We start from the raw sequence: 20,796 nt of genomic DNA, 5'->3' as shown, positions 1-20,796 counted from the left end.
ATCATTATTATGTGGCATATATTGCATAGTGTTTTCCACATATTTTAAAAGCGATGATGGAGTAGAAAAATAATTAAAGCATATTTAACAATGCAAGTAACAAACTGGACATTATTGACATATTAACACCATGTATGATGACTGAATGCATATTCATTTGAAGTTACAGAGTTGCCAACCACATGATAATTTTAAAAAATTATCTCACTATGCACATGGCTACCATGTGAGGATTTAGTGATTGTCACTTCAAGAAGTTAGCCCTATTGACAAATATCTCAAAGGCCTGTTTTATGTCTCTGTTCCTGAGGCTGTAGATGAAGGGGTTCAGCATGGGAGTAACTACGGCATACACAAAGGAAGCAATTACGCCTTTGTCATTAGATTCCCATGATGAGGAGAAAAAGTGAACACTAGCAATTGTCCCATAATATAAAGACACCACGAAGAGGTGGGAGCCACAAGTGGAAAAAACTTTAAAGAGATTCTTGGTAAAAGAGACACTCAGAACTGCAGTCCCTATATGAACATAAGAGCCCAAGATACTACCCAAAGGCAGGATGAAAAGTATTCCTCCCACAATAAAGATGACTAGCTCATTGATGGAGGTATCTGAACAGCTCAACTTCAGGAGGGTAGTGAGGTCACAGAAGAAGTGTGGGATGGTATTGGCAGCACAGAAGGACAGTTGGACCAAGAGGAGGGTGTGCAACAGGGCAAGGATAGAACAGAGAACCCAGGACGCAGCTACTAAGGAGACACACAGTTCCTGCCTCATGACAGTGGTGTAATGGAGAGGCTGACAAATGGCCACATATCTGTCATAGGCCATCACTGCAAGAAGGAAATTGTCAAGACAACCAAAAAGTAAGAAAAAATACATCTGGGAAATGCACCCTGCATAGGGGATGGATTGATCATGAGTGTGCATGTACATCAGCATCTTAGGGACAGTGACAGATGAAAAGGAGATGTCCGTGAGGGCCAAGTGGCTGAGGAAGAAGTACATGGGGGTGTGGAGGCGAGGGTCCAGCCTGATGAGCAGGATGATGAGCAGGTTCCCCAGCACCGTGGTCAGGTACATGCCCAGGAACAGGGCAAAGAACATGCCCTGATGCTCTGGCTGGATGGGGAGCCCCAGGAGGAGGAACTCAGACATTCTGCTCTGGTTCTCCCTCCTCATGCTGTTTTTCCCTCACCTGGGAATTGGGGGAAATGGGAAATGTCAAAGAACATGCTATAAGATTATAGTAATTTCCATTGTACTATGAAAGCTCTTGATTTTTGCTACATTTCCTTTTGTCTTAATTGTTGCTGAATGAATCAGCCTTTCCAATTCTGACTCCAATAATACTTCAAAACCTCACATTGACCAAGGCTTTTTGCCAAAGAAACAAATGGGCATTTATTATTCATTCAATAAATTGTTATTGAACAAGTGCTTTGTCCCCTATTGAGTAGATAGGAGTCAACGAGGACTGAGAAGTCTCTGTGTTCATCTTTACATCTTTACATCAAGCTACGCTCAAATCTCTGTTATTTGCTAAGATGAAAATCAGAAATGGGCACCAGGTAAGAGGCACCTCTTAAAAAGGAAATGAAACTCCTTACATTCAAAGAGAATTACTAAAGCTATGCCATGGGCTTTGGTATACTTCATTGCATCCTATCTGTTTTGAGTCACTTAAAATCCCTGGTTATCAAAACTGTCCAATCCAGGCTTCCAAGCCACTGTCAATAGTCCCAGGCACTGTTCCAAGTGTTTTACACACACTTTAAAACTGAGTCTTCACAGTAGCCTTAATAAATATTCTAACACACATTTTAATCAGAAGAAAACACAGGTATACATTATTTAAATGCAAAGATACACACAATTAAGTGCAACAGATGGAATCACAACAGGACTGTCTGACCAAGATCCATGCTCTTAAGCACTCAGCATGGAAATTAGATGGTCAGTAGTCAAAATATAAAGAGAAGCTCTATTATGTCAGCTATCTTTCTCCAATATGTTCCTAACTCCCTCTAAGAAAAATTTATGACACATATTTACATATCACAGTAAGGACTTTTACACACTTTAACACCTCAAAACAATAATTTTATTTTATGACTGCTTGGCACAAAAGGTAGATTTCTTTTTGTCTTTTGTCTTTTCATGGCCACACCTGTGGCATATGGAAGTCCCCAGGCTAGGTCTCCAATCTGAGCTGTAGCTGCTGGCCTTTGCCACAGCTGCAGCAATGTGGGATCTGAGCCAGGTCTGCAACTTACACCACAGCTCACAGCAACACTGTATCCTTTACACACTGAGCAAGGCCAGGGATTGAACCTGAGTCCTCATGGATACTGGTTAGGTTTACTAACCACTGAGCCACCATCAGAATGCCACAAGAGGCAAATCTTATGTCTTCATTTTATAAATGTGTAAAGTGTAGCTAAGAGAAAATTTACTTACCTCAGGTGACTTGGCTTTTTGATGGTGGATTCCAAGTTAATATTTCTTTGGATATTAGGTTAGAGGTAGGGTTACCAACCACATAGCCCTGAGGAAGGACTCAAGATGGGCACTCTCACTCAGGTATGACGGGGAATTGCATGTCTCCCTCAGAGACTAAAATGGAAGAACAAAGCTGACTTAATATTGGACCTATTTCTTTTACTTTAACTTTGTATTCTATTGTTTTTGCTATGAGTGAAGAATGTTGACTTTTGCCTGAAATAGACAGAAGAGCCCATTCAAAAGACTCTGATCTTTGAAGGTGTTAATTTTCCCATTCACATGGAGATTAAAAAGTTGCAGAACAGAGAATAAAGTTGTCTAGTTGGAGTTTTTCTTGCAAGAGCACTGTGACCTGTCCTATGTGGACAGCTGCAACAACAAAAGAGTCCAACACCAAGAAGTTTGCAGAAACCAAATATACACTTACCTCCTTTAATATAAGAGAAGCGTGAATGCTATCTCAGGGAAGATGGTTCTTTGGGACACCATCTTCTCCATCTGCTGGCTTTCCAAATACATTCACTATTCCTTGCCCTCAACAAACTGTCTCTCGACTTACTGGCCTGTCATGAAGCAAGCAATACAAGTTTGGACAGAGTAACAGGACCAGGATCTTGCTTGGATCACTGGTTATTTCAGTTCATGGACACCAAGGAGGAAAATAAAGATCATTTATAGTGGCATGGCCAATCTCTCAACATACATTGTTTTGGTCCTCACAGAGAAACTGGAAGAGAACAAGATGAGCTGAACCAATCAGTAATCTTGATTCAGGTAGGAACTTGTGAAGGATTCAGCTTGGCCATGAGCCATGGAAAGAAGGTCAGACTGTGAACTTGAAGATTGAGAAGGAGCCTTTGGGTGGACCTGTTTTCCCAGACTTCTGCCAGTCCTGCCCCAGACAATAGAGAAAGAGGAAACTTCATGACACAAACATGGAGTTTGGAGCAAGATAGTAAAAATACCTTCTTTTTTACTCAGCACCAATTATGTGTCAGGCTTCATGCTGAATAATTCATATGCTTTCCTCACTTAATCCTCAAAATAACACTGTGGTGTAGGAAGAGTTACTTCTGCACCTGTGAAGATTCTTAACCCTCATCCAATTGAAGTCACTTCCTAAGATCACCTAAATATTTGAGGACCAGACTGAGGAGTGGACCCCAATCTGACACAGAGCTCATATCTATTAGTATGTGCCACATACCCAGGGGTGGAAATACACGTGAACTTGCTCACCAATGCAGTGATCAGCCACTGTTGAAAGACAGTTAAAGGAATATCTGGGCTCATAGGCATGATCCAGAAGCCCCTAAAACATACACTAATGTGCACACTTAAATTACTGATTTGTAATTTCCCACCATCTTTATCTATTGGACAGCAACCATGGCTGCTACATAGTCACTAGCACATACATTCATTGAAGGATGAAATGTTCCAGGCTCCACTGACCTACTTCCAACGCAGGTGAAGGTGATCAGTGAATGAGATATTCAGACCCCACCCATAAGAACCAACACTATAAACACTCCCTGCAAAGACAACATAGAGTAAACACACACACACACACACACACACACACACACACATACACACACACACACACACGCCCCATAGAGACAAAACTCATGAAGAAAACATACATATATCCACATTATAGGAGGAAAGAAACACAGGCCCATGTGGAATGACAAGCTGAACTCGAGGCATAGAAACACATCTTGCCCACCTAGAACTCTCAGCTTGCTCAGATCTGGGCCACTCCTTAATTGAGTTCAGGCACCATCTGATCCAAGAAGCTTCCTGAGTCTTGAGCTTCTATTGAGAACACCAGGAACAAAACAGAAAGCATCTCTGAGCCCATGACCTCTTGAAGTTCTGTGTCTGTTCTTGATCTCCAGAGCAGCAGGCAGGAGGACACCATTTTACAAGCCTTAGAAAGGATTCATAAAAAGTCCCTAAGCTCCCTATTAAGGAAAGAATCACTGTAGACTAATTGCCTCCAAATCCTTTTGGAACTTGGGCAAGAGCCTCTGCAGGGGCTGGAGGGACTTAGCTGCTAGAGCTACCTCAGGGGATGTCCCAGATCTCAGGGACACCCTTGGATCCTCTCTATCTGCTTATAGCCCCAACAGGGAAATAGGAAGAGCTTAGTCATCTTCCAACACCAATGTTGCCAATACCACACCATGGTCCAGGAACAGAAAGTCTGGCTTCTTCAAGCCCCCACACTGCTTATAGTTGCTGCCACAAGAACACAAATATAGCTTTCACTTCACATCCTGCAGGAACCTTCTCTCACCTAGGAGAGACTTCAGGGCATGGAGGGAACCTTTTCCAGGGATGTGTAAAGGAAGTAGATTGAGTCCTTGGGCTCAGTACTCAGAAGAACTGTGTCTGGGTTATGCTTCTCATTAACTGTTGGCCCTGAGCAAATTAAGTGTCCTTTCAGTCCTGTTTCATCAGCTGTAAAGTGCAGATTGTTATTGCATTGTCATCATGAAACTATTACTGGGATTAAATGAGATGATTCATGCTAAAGCACACAGTAAGTGCACAATAAATGGCATCTCTTGGCATGGATTATCTTTGTATCTTCCCAAAATGTATAATTACATCTAACTCATTGACATTGTTATAGCACCAATAGTTCATGAATACCTGAATTAATTGGTTAATGAATTATTTGGATCTTAGCAAGAACCTATTCCCTCCACAAGAAAGAACTACATTTGTCCCCACAGAATAATGATACAATTATATGATTCAAATTTCAGTAGACTAAGCTATCCACTTGTGTGCTCCCTTTGGTTAATGTATGATAACTGACATCTTCATTGGCTAGGTGGCTGCAAACTCCCTCTGGGCCAGAGAAAGCCCTCAGGCAGAGCCAAAGCGCAGCTAGGAGCTGTCAGCTTGCTGAAAACTTTCTAATGCAGCTTCCAATAACCCAAGTGGAACAAGGAGCTTCACAGCAGCATCAAGTATAATCCACACCAAGTGCTGCCCACATCTGCTTGTGCCCCACACTGAGCCTGGAGGATGTCAGTCATCACACACTTGAAAAACAGAATTTAAAAGGTAGAGTTAGTGGAACAAACTACAATCTTTGCTGCTACAGATGATCCCAAGCCTGTAATTGAAATTCATCATTGCCTTCCTCTACCACCCATACTAATTTCTTCTATATTCCTCCAACATGACCTCCTTTCAAGACTGCTTCCCTGCTCTTCATTCCTGAAGTGTAAAAATTCTTGGTTATCCTGCTGTTTACCTATCATGTGGCAGACCAACAATTGCCTGATTAAGGGTATTGCTGGTCAGGAAAGTTGCCCAGTCCTTCATGATAGTTAGGGTCCATTACTCCCAAACTTAGAGGGACACCTTTCTTTGTCTCAAGCTTTCCAGAATGAAGAAACTAAAATCACCAGGCAACTACCAGACTTTAAGATCAGGAAACCCTCCCATGTTCTCTGTGAAAGCCCACCTCCCACAATCAAAGACTAAGACTTCTAAACTCACATTAATGTTACAGGGATGATAAATACCCATGTGATGAAAGATACTGAGGGATGAATCATTAACTTAAATGTAAAACAAAGAACTAGTTACCCTAAAAGAAAAATGGGATAAAAACACAGATGACCTTGGATATGGCCATGGATTTTTAGATACAACACCCAAGGCACCATCCATGAAAGAAATAGTTGATGAACTGAAATTGATTAACACTAAAATCCTTGCTCTGCAAAGGATAATGTCTAAAGAATGAGATGACAAACAATAACTTATAGAAAAATTTGCAAAAGACATATCCAATATAGGACCATGGTCCAAAATATAAAAAGAACCCTTAAAATGCAACAATAAGAAAACAATCAGGGGATTAAGATGGAAGAATAGAAGGACTGGAGCTCACTTTCTCTGCAAAAACAAAAACAAAAGAAAATTACAATCAAATGCTAAACAAGCTTCAACCAAATGGACTGGGAACTTGCAAAAAGATATCATACTCCAGAAGCCAAAGATAAGGTCACATCAAGATGGCAACTGGGGTGATTATGTGATATAAGAAACCCCATACCTGCCAGTGGGAAACCCAAAAACTGGAAAGTAGCTGTATCACAGAGATTCTTCAACAAGAATGAGAGTTCTCAGCCCCATGTCAGGTCCCCACACATTGGATCTAGTATTGGGAGAAAGAGCCCCCTGGAGCATCTGGCTTTGAAGGCCAGTGAGGCTTGTATGCAGGAACTCCACAGGACTGGGGAGAACAGAGACCCCATTCTTTAAAGGCACACACAGGATTTGTGCACACTGGGTCCCAGGGCAAAGCAGCAGCTCCATAGGAAACTGGATTAGACCTGACTGCACTTCTTAGAGGATATTCTGGGAAAACAAGAGGTGGCAGTGGCTCATTGTGGGGTAAGGACATTGGAGGCAAAGCTCTTGGGAATATTCATCATCATGTGTTCCTCTAGGGGGTGGCAATATTGGGAAAATCTGGCCCCACACATCAGTGCTAAGAAGCCCCAGGCCAAACAATAATCCAGGTGGGATCACAGCCACACCCATCCGTAAAAAGGCTGCCTAAAGACCCCCTAGGCACAAAACCACTTCTAATATCACCCAGAGACATAAAAATCACCCACCAGAGTGATAGAAATCAGCCCCCACCTACCACTGGGGAGGCAGCAGTCCCTCCCTTCAGGAAGACTACAGCCAGCCTCTGTACCAACTTCAGCCACAAGGTGGCAGATACCAGAAGTAAAAGAGGCTACAACTCTATTTTCTACAAAAAGGACACCACACCAAAAACCTATAAAAATGAAAAGGCAGAGAACTATATCTCAGATAAGGGAGAAAGAAAAAACTTCAGAAAAACAGCTAAGTGATCTGGAGATTATCAACTTCCATGAAAGAAACTTTAGATTGATGATGCTGAAGATGATGCAAGACATTGGAAATAAACTGGAGGCAAAGATGTAAAACATACTGCAAATATTGAGCAAAGAAATACAAGATATAAAACTAAACAAGCAGAGATGAAAAATAACTGAAATAAAGAGTTCTTTAGAGGAAGCCAATGGCAGAATATAGGAGGAAGAACAACAAATAAGTGAGGTGGAGGACTAGTGGAAATGACTGATGCAGAATAGAGAAGATAAAAAAAATAACTGAAAGGAAATGAAGAGAGTCTCAGACAATTCTTGGACAATGTTAAATGCAACAACATCTGTATTATAAGGATGCCAGAGGAGAAGAGAGAGAGAAAGGGACAGAAAAATTATTCGAAGGGATAATAGCTGAAAACTTCCCTAACATGAGAAAGGAACCACTCACTCAAATCCAAGAAGCACAGGTACCATATAAAATAAATCCAAGGAGGAACACTCCAAGACACATATTAATCAAAATGACCAAAATTAAAGACAAAGAGAAAATATTGAAGGCAGCTAGGGAAGATAAGCAAACAACAAACAAGGGAAGCCCAATAAGGTTATCGGCAGATTTTTCAGCAGAAACCCTGCAGGCCAGAAGGGAGTTGCACAATACATTTAACGTGATGAAAGGAAAAAACCTCCTACAAAGATTACTTTACCCAACGAGGCTCTCATTCAGATTTGAAGGTGAAATCAAAAGCTTTACAGATAAGCAAAAGCTAAGAGAATTCAGCAACTCTAAACCAGCTTCACAACAAATACTACAGGAACTTCTCTAGGCAGAAAAGAAAAAACAGCGACAGGAAACGAAAATACCACAAATGACAAGGTTTACCACTAAAGGCATATATATAGTAAAGGTAGGAAATCTACCACACACAAATACGCTATGAAAATTGGAAATCATGAGAAGAGGTGGGTACAAATGCAAGACACTGGAGATGCACTTCCAATTAAGAGAACAACTTAAAACAATCATATATATGTATTCCTATATCAAAACTTCAGGGTAGCTCCAAACCAAAAATCCACAATTGATGCACACACAATTGAGAAAAATTAACTCAAATACAACACTAAAAATAGTCATCAAATCACAAGAAGAGAGAACAAGAGAAGAAGGAAGAAAAAAGAGCAACAAAAACAAATCCAAAGCAATTAATAAAATGGCAATAAGAACATACATATGAACAATTACTATAAATGTAAATGAATTAAATGTTCCAACTAAAAGAAATAGACTGGCTGAATAGACACAAAAACAATATCCATATATATATGCTGTCTTCAAGAGACCCACTTAATTTCTTGGGACAAAAACAAATTGAAAGTGAGAGGATGGAATAAAATATTCCATGCAAATGGGAATCAAACGAAAGCTGAAGTAGCAATACTCATATCAGACAAAATAGACATTAAAATGAAGAATATTTTAAGGGACAAAGAAGGACATTACATAATGATCAAAGTATCAATCCAAGAAGAAGATATAACAATTGTAAATATATATTCACCCCACATAGGATCACCGCAATACATAAGGCAACTGTAAACAACCTTAAAAGGAGAAATTGAAATAACACAATAATACTGAGGGACTTTAACACCCCAATTACAGCAATGGACAGATCATTCAGACAGAAAATCAACAAGGAAACACAGGCCCTGAATGAAGTATTAGACCAGGTGGACATAATAGATATTTAAAGGACATTCCATCCAGAAGCAACAGAATACACATCCTTCTCAAGTGCACATGGAACATTCTCTAGGACTGATCACATCCAGGGCTACAAATCCAACCTCGGTAAATTTAAGAAAATTGAAATCATATCAAGCATCTTTTCTGAACACAATGATATAATACAACAACAACAACAATAAATAAAACAACAACAATAAAACTGCAAAAAATGCAAACACATGGGAACCAAACAACATGCTATTAAACAACCAATGGCTCACTGAAGAAGTCAAAGAGGAAATTAAAAAATACCTAGAAGCAAATGACAACAAAGATATGACACTCCAAAACCTATGGGATGCAGCAAAAGCCATCCTAAGAGGAAGGTTTATAGCAATACAAGCCCACCTCAGGAAACAAGAAAAACCTCAAATCAAAAAGCTAACTTTACATCTAAAACAGCTAGAAAGAGAAGAACAGACAAGACCAAAAGTTAGTAGAAGGAAAGAAATCATAAAGATCAGAGCAGAAATCAGTAAAATAGAAACAAAGAAAACCATAGAGAATATCAATGAAATGAAAAGCTGGTTCTTTGAAAAAATCAACAAAATTGATAAACCCTTAGCCAGACTTATCAGGCAAAAAAAAAAGAGAGAGGACTCAAATCAATAAAATTAGAAATTAAAAAGAAGTCACAACGGACATCACAGAAATACAAAGGACCGTAAAAGACTACTATATGCAACTATATGCCAATACAATGGAAAACCTATATTAAATGGACAAATTCTTAGAAAAGTACAATCTTCCAAGACTAAACCAAGATGAAATAGAAAAGATGAATGGACTAATCACAAGAACTGAAATTGAAACTGTGATTTAAAAACTTCCAATAAACAAAAGTCCAGGACCAGATGGCTTCACAGGAGAATTCTATCAAACATTTGGAGAAGAGATAACTCCCATTCTTCTAAAACTATTGCAAAAAAACTGCAGAGAAGGAACACTCCCGAACTCATTCTATGAGGAAGGAACACTCCCAAACTCATTCTACCATCACTCTGATACAAAAACCAGACAGACACCACAAACAAAAGAAAGAAAATTGCAGGCCAATTTCACAATGAACAGAGATGCAGAAATCCTCAACAAAATACTAGCAAACTGCATCCAACAATATATTAAAAGGATTGCAATCATAATCAAGTGGGATTTATCCAAGGAATGCAAGGATTCTTCAATATGTATAAATCAATCAGTGATTGATACACCACATTAAAAAACTGAAGAATGAAAACAATATGATACTCTCAATAGATGCAGGAAAAACCTTTGACAAAATCTAACATCAATTTTGATTTAAAAAAAAAAACCTTCAGAAAGTGGGCATAGAGGAAACCTACCTCAACATAATAAAGGCCATATATGAAAAATCCAGAGCTAACCTCATTCTCCATGGTGAAAAACTGAAAAAAATCCCACTGAGATCAGGAACAAGACAAGGGTGTCCACTCTCACTGATACTATTCAACATAGTTTTGGAAGTCTTAGCCATGGCAATCAGAGAAGAAAAATAAATAAAAGGAATCCAAATTGGAAAGGAAGAAGTAAAACTACCACCATTTGCAGATGACATGATACTATACCTAGAAAGTCCTACAAATGCTACCAAAAAACTGTTAGAGCTCATCAAAGAATTTGGCAAAGTCACAGGATACAAAATTAATCCATAGAAATCAACTGCATTTCCATATACAAACAATGAAAGATCAGAATGCGACATTAAGGGAGTGATCCCATTTACCATCACATCAAAATAAATAAAATACTTAGGAATAAACCTACCTAAAGAGAAAAAAAGACTTGTACTCTGAAAACTATAAGATGCTGATGAAAGAAATCAAAGATGACACAAGCAGATGGAAAGCCATGCCATGCTCTGGGACTGGAAGAATCAATATTATCAAAATGACTATACTACCCAAGGCAATCTACCGATTCGATGCAATCCCTATCAAATTACCAAGGAAGGACATTTTTCACAGAATTAGAATAAAATATTTTAAAGATTGTTTGGAATCACAAAGGAGGCAAAATAAACACTGGAGAAAATATAACCCTTCAATAAGTAGTGCTGGGAAAACTGGTCACCAAATGTAAAAGAATGAAATTAGAACACTACTTAACACCATACACAAAAATAAACTTAAAATGGGTTCAAGATCTAACTATAATACTGGATACTATAAAACTCTTAGAGGAAAATTTAGGCCAAACACTCTGACATAAACCACAGTAATATCTTCTCAGATCCACCTCTTGGAGTAATGATGATAAGAATGAAAATAAACAAATGGGACTTAGTTAAACTTAAAAGTTCCTGCACAGCAAAGAAACCCCTAAACAAAATGAAAGGATGACCTACAGAATGGGAGGAAATACTTTCAAATGAAGAGATTGGCAAGGGACTAATCTCCAAAATTTATAAACACCTCCTGCAGCTCAATACTAAAAAACAAAAGGCCCATCAAGAAATGGGAAGAAGATCTAAACAGATAATTCTTCAAAGAAGACATACAGATGGCCAAAAAAAAGAAAAATCAAATGAAAAGAAGTTCAACATCACTCATAATTAGAGAAATGCAAATCAAAACCACTGTGAGGTACCGCCTTACACAGCTAAAATGGCCAACATCAAAAATCTACAAACAATAAATGCAGGAGAGTGTGTGGAGAAAAGGGAACCCTATTGCAATGTTCCTGGGAATGTAAATTGGTGCAACCACTGTAGAAAACACTATGGAGATTTCTCAGAAAACTAAAAATAGAATTACCATTTGATCCAGCAATTCCACTCCTGGGCATCTATCCAGAGATAACTATGACTTGAAAAGATACATGCATTCCAGTGTTCACTGCAGCACTGCATACAATAGCCAAGACATGGAAACAGCCTAAATGTCCATCGACAGAGGAGTGGATCAAGAAGATGTGGTACATATACACATTGGAATATAACTCCCCCATTAAAAGGAAAGAAATAATGGCATTTGCAACAACATCAATAGACCTAGAAATTATCATGCTAAGTGAAGTTAGCCAGACAGTGAGTCACCAACATCATATGCTATCACTTACATATTGAATCTAAAAAAGGACACAGTGAGTTTCTTTGCAGAACAGATAATGACTCACAGACTTTGAAAAACTTATACTATCCAAATGAGACATGTTGGGAGGTGGGGGGATTCACTGGGGGTATGGGATGGAAAGGCTAAAAAAACTGGGTTGTGATAATTGTTGTACAACTATTAATGTAATAGAATTCATTCAGTAAGTTAAAAAATAAAGTTCATTAAAATATATTTATAAAATAAAAAAAATTGGCTGAGGCATGGTGGCAGAAGAATAAGAGGACATGCTCACCCTCTCCCACAAACACATCAACATGTAAAATAGCTCACACAGAACATCAACTGAATGCTGACAGAAGAACTTAAACCTCCAAAAAGGTCAAGAAACTCTTGACATAACTGCATAGAATAAAAGACAAAGAGAGAGAGAGAAAAGGAATCATGACAGGACTAGCATTCCTGAGAGGGATCTGTGAAGGAAAAAGGGAACCTAAACCCTGGGAAGCCACCTACCAACAACAACAAAAAAATCATCAGAATTGGAAGGACCTCCAAGACGCTGAGAAAAGTGCAGCAGGTCTGAGAATGGAAAAGCAGCGTGAGAGATAAACAGATCATTTGAACCACTGGCACAGAAACCACAGCCTAGGCGCTGAGACTTAGGCTCTGGAGGTCATTCCCTGGTTATGAGCTACGGTTGACAGTGTGGAGACAGCCTTGGGGAAAAAGGAGCGGTGCACTGAGGGCAGAGGGAGCAGTACACTAAGGGCTGGGGAGTGGAAAGCCACAGCAGAGGGAACCTGGGAGAAGGTGCGGACCTGCAGAAGAGGCAAGGTGCCACTGTTTGGGAGGGGAGAGGAGGAGGGGTGGGGTGCCAAAGGAAACTACTTGCACCCCAGTGTGTAAGTGTGCCTGCAGGCTAGCAGAGGGCAGAGCATCCCCAGTGCAGCCCCCCTCCCACAGCCAGAAGCCACTTGCCATCTGCCATAGACCAGGCCTCCCTGCCTGTCGGAAGCTGCTTGCTGACCTGCTATGGACTGGGCATCTCAGGCAAACCCTCCAGTGGCCAGAAGCTGCTTGCTATCCTGAAGCAGACCTGGTGCCCCTAGCAGTGGGAAGCTACTTGCTAGCCCATGGAGGACTGGACCTGCAGGTGGTGGGAGCAAATCACCACAGTTATCTCTGACTCTAGAGGTGGGCATGGCCCATCACCGCTGGGGATATCCAAACAAAAATCACTTGCAGCCCCAACCACTTCAGAGGGCGTCACAGAGAAGGAAACTATGGCAGAACACCACCTGATGTTGCTCTCGCTCCCCTGGGAGCACACCTGCCCTGCAAACATTCTGGGCAGTGCCTAGATGCATGATCACTGTCCATTCGCAGGAACATGCAACTAAGAGCACCTCATGCAGCACATTCTGTGGGGGATAAGCAGAATGAGGTGCTTCTTGTATGACTTACAGGTGGTGGGGTGAAACTGCTGCAGTTATATCTGGCTCCAGAGGTGGCAGGGACCCAACACCACTAGGGGTCAGTAAAGAGACACCATTTGTAGCCCCAATCACATCAAGGCATCACAGAGGAAGGCATTGTGACCAAATCAAATGTTGGTGCTCTCGAACCCTTGGGAACACACCTGCCCTGCTGCTGCCACTGCTGAATGTTCAGGAAAGTACCCATATGCCAGATCTCTGTCAATTCCCAGGACCCTGCAACAAGGAGCAGCCTGTGCAGCACCCCAATGTGGGTTAAGTAAGACAGATCGCTTCATGCATGGTCGACAGGTGGTGGAAGCAAACCACAGTAGTAATCACTGATGCTAGAGATAGTCATGGCACACTGCCACTCGGGATCCCTGAACAGGCACCACCTGTGATTCCAATCACCTCAGAGGAGGTCACTGCAATCAAACACAAGCTGTTGTTACTCTCACACACACCCCCACCCGGGAACTCACACACCCTGCTACTGCCTAATGCTCTGGCAACCTTGCAGATCTTTCTGGAGCTCACTCACTTCCACTTCCCAGGGACCCGAAAATAGTAGTAACCTGTACCACTTTCCTGCAGGTCTTTGCTTCTCTTCAGAGCCCAACAACCAGGCACTAACTGCTGGCCCTACCCATTGCCTCCTTCTCCCTGAAAACACATTGAGCATCCTGGGGATAACAGCTTGATCACACCAAAGAAAGAGACCACAAAGATTCAAACTCCCACACCAAAAATAAATAGTAACCACCCCAAAAATACAAAGGGGTATTCTTGCATAGAAATAGACTTACAAGACTACATTTTGGCTTCCCCAAATTCACAGAAAATCATGAGCAAGATGAAGAAGCTCAGGAACCATTCCCAGGTAAAGCAACAGGAGAATTCACCTAAAGCAGACAACAATGAAACAGACCTCTGAAGTCTGACAGATACTGAGATCAAAAGAGAGAGAGTGAAATTATTGAAGTAATTAAGAGAGGATATGAATAGGAATGCAGATTCCCTCCAAAAGGAACTAGAAAATAGGAGGAGGCAAGAAAAACTAAAATACATTTGCAAAAACACAAACTGAGCTAAAGGCAATAAAGACCAGAATGAATAATGCAGAGGAAAGAATTAGTGATGTGGAAGATAGAACAATGGCAATCACCCAAACGAGACAGCAGACAGAAACCCAAATGAAAAAAACATGAAAGCAATATAAGAGAGCTATGTGATAATACAAAGAAGGCCAATCTATGCATAATAGGAATTCCAGAAGGAGAAGAGAAAGAAAAGGGGATTGAAAATATATTTGAAGAAATTATGGCTGAAAACTTTCCAAGCCTAAAGGAAAGATACAGGAAGCACAGAGGGCCCCAAACAAGTTGAACCCAAACAGGCCCACAACAAGACATATTATAATAAAAATGACAGGAGAGAACATAGACAAAACCTTCTCTGACATCAACCTTACAATGTTTTCTCTGGTCAGTCTCCCAAAGCAAAAGAAAGAAAAGCAGAAATACACCAATGGGACCTCATCAAACTGACAAGGCTGTACAAGAGATGTACTGACATAATGTATAGGAGAAAAATATGTATATATAAATAAATGATTGAAAAATGAAAAATAAAAAATAATAATTCAGATAAAGAGAGTATTCTAAAGGCAACAATAGAAAAGCAAAGCATTAATTATAAGGGAACCCCAATAAGGCTATCAGCTGATTTCTCTACACAAACACTACAGGCCAAGAGGGAGTGGCAAGATATATTTAACGCACTGAAAGGAAAAGTATGTAACCTAGAATACTCTATCTAGCAAGAATATCATTTCAAATAGAAGGGGAAATAAAGAATTTCTCCGAAGAAACAAAAGCTAAAAGACTACAGCAATACAAAACCCATTCTGAAAGAAATACTGAAAGGGCTTCTCTAAATTAAAAAAAAAAAATAAAAGGGAAAATCTAGGATGGAGGAAACCACAATTGGAAAGCAGTCAATTAAATAAGCCAGCATACTGATCTAAACATGAAGATATTAAAAAAAAAAGCAAAAAAAAAAGACATCAAATTCATACAATGTGGTCAAGGGAAGTAAGAAAAATTAGATTCCTTTTCATTTTTTTTTTGAGGATGTGTTTGAGCTGATATGATTATCAGGCTAAAGCAAGCAGATATAGGAAGGGGTTAACATACTTAAAAAACAGGGCAACCACAAGTCAAAACCAGACATTGCATTCACAAAATCTGAAAGGAAAGGTATTCAAACATAAAATAAGTGGAAATCATCCAACCAAAAAAAAGAAAAAAGAAAGAAAAGAGAAACATAGTATCAACTGGAAAACAAGGTTTAAAATGGCAATAAATACATATCTATCAATAATCACCTAAGGAGTTCCAGTCATGGTGCAGTGGTTAACAAAACCGACTAGGAACCATGAGGTTCATTCCATGCATTGCTCAGTGGGTTAAGGGTCTGGCTTTGCCATGAGCTGTAGTATAGGTTGCAGACGTGGCTCGGACCCACGTTGCTATGGCTCTGGCGTAGGCTGGCAGCTACAGCTCCGATTGGACCCCTGGCCTGGGAACTTCCATATGCCACTGGAACGGCTCAAGAAAAGGCAAAAAGACAAAAAAAAAAAGTATTCACCTTAAATGTCAATGGACTGAATGCTCCAATCAAAAGACACAGAGTGGAAGATTGGATAAAAAAGCAAAAACCTTCAATTGGCTGTCTACAAGAAACTCACATTAGGATAAGGGACAGATATACATTGAAAGTAAGGAGATGGGAAAAGATGTTTCATGCCAATAGACAAGACTGGAAAGCATGAGTTGCAATACTCATATCAGACAAAATAGACTTTAAAACAAAGGCCATAAAGAAAGACAAAGAAGTACACTATTTAATGGTTAAAGAATCCACTCAAGGGAATTCCCATCGTGGTACAGTGGTTAACGAATCCGACTAGGAACCATGAGGTTGCAGGTTCGGTCCCTGCCCTTGCTCAGTGGGTTAACGATCTGGCATTGCCATGAGCTGTGGTGTAGGTTGCAGATGTGGCTCGGTTCCTGCGTTGCTGCAGCTCTGGTTTAGGCCTGTGGCTACAGCTCCAATTCAACCCCCAGCCTGGGAACCTCCATATGCCATGGGAGTGGCCCAAGAAATAGCAAAAAAAAAAAAAAAGACAAAAAAAAAAGAATCCACTCAAGAAGAGGACATGGCAATCGTCGATATATATGCCCCTAATATAGGAGCACACAGATACATTCAACAAATATTAACAGACATAAAAGGAGAAACTGATGGGAATACAATCATAGTAGGAGACTTTAACACCACACTCACATCAATGGAGAGATCCTCTAGACAGAAAATCAACAAAGCAACAGAGATTCTAAAGGAAACAATAGAAAAGCTAGACTCAATTGACATTTTCAGGGCATTACATCCAAAAAATCAGAATATGCCTTCTTCTCAAGCACACATGGAACATTCTCAAGAATTGATCACATACTGGGGCACAAAGCTAACCTCAACAAATTTAAGAGTATAGAAATTATTTCAAGTATCTTCTCTGATCACAATGGCATGAAACTAGAAATCAACCACAGGAAAAGAAATGAGAAAAAACCTACTGCATGAAGACTAAACAATATGCCACTAAAAAAACCAGTGGGTCATTGAGGAAATCAAGAAGGAAATTTAAAAATATCTCAAGACAAATGATAATGAAGACACAATCACTCAAAATCAATGGGAGGCCACAAAAGCAGTGTTCAGAGGGAAGTTCATAGCAATACAGGCCTTCCTCAAAAAAGAAGAAAGATCTCAAATTGACAACTTAACACACCACCTGAATGAATTAGATAAAGAAGAACAAGAAAAACCTAAAATCAGCAGAAGGAAGGAAATCATAAAGATCAAAGAGGAAATCAATAAAATAGAGATTCAAAAACAACAGACAAAACCAATCAAACCAAGGGCTGGTTCTTTGAAAAGGTAAACAAAATTGACAAACCGCTGGCTAGACTCACCAAAAAGAGGAGAGAAAAAACTCGCATAAACAAATTAATAAATGAAAAAGAAGTCACAACAGATACTACAGAAATATGAAAAAACATAACAAATAATACTACCAACAACTATATTCCAACAAATTCGACAACCTAAAAGAAATGGACGTATTTCTTGAGACCTACAGCCTGCCAAAACTGAATCAAGAAGAAATAGATCAACTTAACAGACTGATCTCTAGAAATGAAATTGAAGAAGTCATAAAAATACCCCCTACAAATAAAAGTCCAGGACCAGATGGCTTTACAGATGAATTCTACAAAACATACAAAGAGGAATTTATACCCATCCTCCTTAAACTTTTCCAAAACGTGGAAGAAGAAGCAACACACCCAAAGAAATTCTATGATGCCACAATCACCCTAATTCCAAAACCAGACAAAGACAGCATCAAAAAAGAAAACTATTGACCAATATCTTTAACGAATTTAGATGCAAAAATTCTAAACAAAATTTTAGACAACTGAATTCAAAAACATATCAAAAAATTATACACCACAAGCAGGTGGGATTCATCCTAGGTTCACAAAGATGGTTAAACATATGCAAATCAATCAACATCATACACCAGATTAACAAAAGAAAAGTCAAAAACAACATGAACATCTCAATGGATGAATAAAAAGCATCTGACAAAGTCCAATTTTTATTATTCATAATAAAAACTCTTATCAAATTGGGTATAGTGGGAACATACATACAAAACCAAAGACATTTATGACAAACCCACAGCAAATATAATCCTCAATGGATTATAAAGCCTTCCCACAAAATCTGGAACAACACAAAGATGCACACTCTCACCACTGTAATTCAACATTTTAATGGAAGTCCTAGCCACAGCAAACAAAAAAATAAATGCATCCAAATAGGAAGAGAAGAGGCAAAACTGTCACTGTATGCAGATGACATGATACTATACATAGAAAACCCTAAGGACTCAACCCAAAAACTACATGAACTGAACAACAAATTCAGCAAAGTAGCAGGATAGAAGACTAATATTCAGAAACCAGGCACATTTCTGTATACTAATGATAAAACATTAGAAAAGGAATGCAAAAATACATTATATTTTGAAATTGCACCCCACAAAATCAAATACTTCAGAATACACCTCACCAAGGAGGTAAAGGACTTATACGCCAAGAATTATCAAACTTTAATCAAGGAAATTAAAGAAGATGAAAAGAAATGGAAAGATATTCCATGCTCCTGAGTTAGAAAAATTGATATTGTGAAAATGGCCATACTACACAAAGCAATCTACAGATTTAATGCAATTTTCACAGAACGCTAAGAAACAATCCAAAAATTTACATGGAACCACAAAAGACCCAGAATTGTCAAAGCAATTCTGAAGAACAAAAACCAAGCAGGAGGCATCTCTCTCTGTCAGACTTCAGGCAATATTACAAATCCAAGTCATTAAGACAGTGCAGTACTGGTACCAAAACAGAAAGACAAAACAATGGAACAGAAGAGAACCCATAAATAAACCCAGACACCTATTGTAAATAAATCTTTTATAAAGGAGGCAAGAACATAAAATGGGAAAAAGACAGTCTTTTCAGTAATTATTGCTGGGAAAACTGGACAGATACATGAAAATCAATGAAACTAAAACACAAACTCACACCATGCACCAAAATAAACTCAAAATGGGGAGGAGTCAAGATGGTGGAAGAGTAGGGGGACACACTCATCCTCTCCCACAAACACACTAAAGGAAACACATCTACAAGATAAACGACTCACACAGAACAGCAACCAATCCCCTGTGGAAGACCCTAAACTCCAATAACGGCAAGAAGTTTGTGGCATTACTAAGTAAAACAAGAGAAAAGAGGAGAGTGAGAGAAGGGGAATCTGAGCTGGACAGATGCTCCTGAAAGGGAACTGAAGAGGAGAAAGTGATCCCGCACCCTGGAAAGTCACCTACTCGACAGAAATATCAACCGTACTGGAGGAATCTCCAGATGCAGAGAAGAGTGTAGCAGTAATTTGGAGTTCTGAAAAGCAGAGCAAGAACTGAACAGATCATCTGAACTATGGGCACAGTCACCAAAAATTGAGATGCCTGGGTGGGAGCTGGGAGGTTAGTCACTGGGAAAGCGCTGGGGGGGGGGGTGGGGCAGAGTGGAGACTGCTTGGGAGGTCTAGAAACCAGTCTGTCAAGCTTGACGGGGCAGAGACTGCCTGGGAGACTAGAAAGCAAGCAGAGTGTTGCAGGGGGTGGGAGCAATATGCTAAGGGCAGGGAAGTGGAAAGCCACATCAGGGGAACCTGGGAGAAGGGCCGGGTCAGTGCCAGTGTTGGGGAGGGTAGAGAAGAAGGGGTGGGCCCACATAGAATACTCCCCACTCCACAGCTAGCTTACTGGCCCACCAGCTATCAGAAAGCTGTGCTTCCCAGTGCATCCCCACCCCCCACCACCCCTTACACACACTGGACCTGGGGTTGCCTGCAACCTGGGAGGGCTGACCTCAACAATTGCCAGAAGCCTACCACCACAGGGTCTGTCTCTGCCCTGGCCTGCTTGCCCTTTGGAGGGGCTACACCCCCGTGGAGAGGCACCAAACACCGCCAGGCCCTGGGAAAAGGCCTGCAGCACAGAAAAGTTATAACAGCTTAGCTGGGCCATGAAAAGATCTGCCTAATTCTAGGAAAGTCCTTCCTAGTTGGGCTACCCTGAGGAAGAGCCTCTTGGGTTTGCAGAGGCCCAGCTAGCTGTTCCAGCCCTCTGGGGTGCCACACTCTTGCAGAACAGCTGCCCAGGACCACCAGTCCTCTGCAGGAAATCCTGCACCCCAGAAAATCTAGAACAAGCTTGGCTGGGCAGTGAAAAGATCTGCTTAATTCTCAGAAAGTCCTTCTGAGTTGGGCTGCCCTGGGGAAGAGCCTCTTGGGTTCACAGTGGCCCAGCTAGCTGCTCCAGCACTCTGGGGGTGCCACACTCCTGCAGAATAGC

At 40.3% G+C, this 20,796-nt stretch overlaps 1 protein-coding gene across 1 annotated transcript; it reads right to left on the bottom strand.

Moving 5' to 3' along the window:
- Positions 1-244: 244 nt before the first annotated feature.
- On the bottom strand, positions 245-1,183 carry LOC106504197 (olfactory receptor 1J4-like). The gene has a single exon (XM_085012507.1). It carries the CDS (start codon positions 1,181-1,183, stop codon positions 245-247), a length of 939 nt encoding a protein of 312 aa, XP_084868633.1.
- Positions 1,184-20,796: the final 19,613 nt, after the last annotated feature.

Source organism: Sus scrofa, chromosome 1 (genome assembly GCF_054392235.1).
Source record: "Sus scrofa isolate SSC_HxYL_T2T_F1_AM1 chromosome 1, Sscrofa_HxYL_maternal_Yorkshire_Landrace_v2.0, whole genome shotgun sequence".
Taxonomy (NCBI): Eukaryota; Metazoa; Chordata; class Mammalia; order Artiodactyla; family Suidae; genus Sus; species Sus scrofa.
Note: the sequence above shows the minus strand (reverse complement) of the source record. Positions and strands in the feature narration are given on the sequence as shown.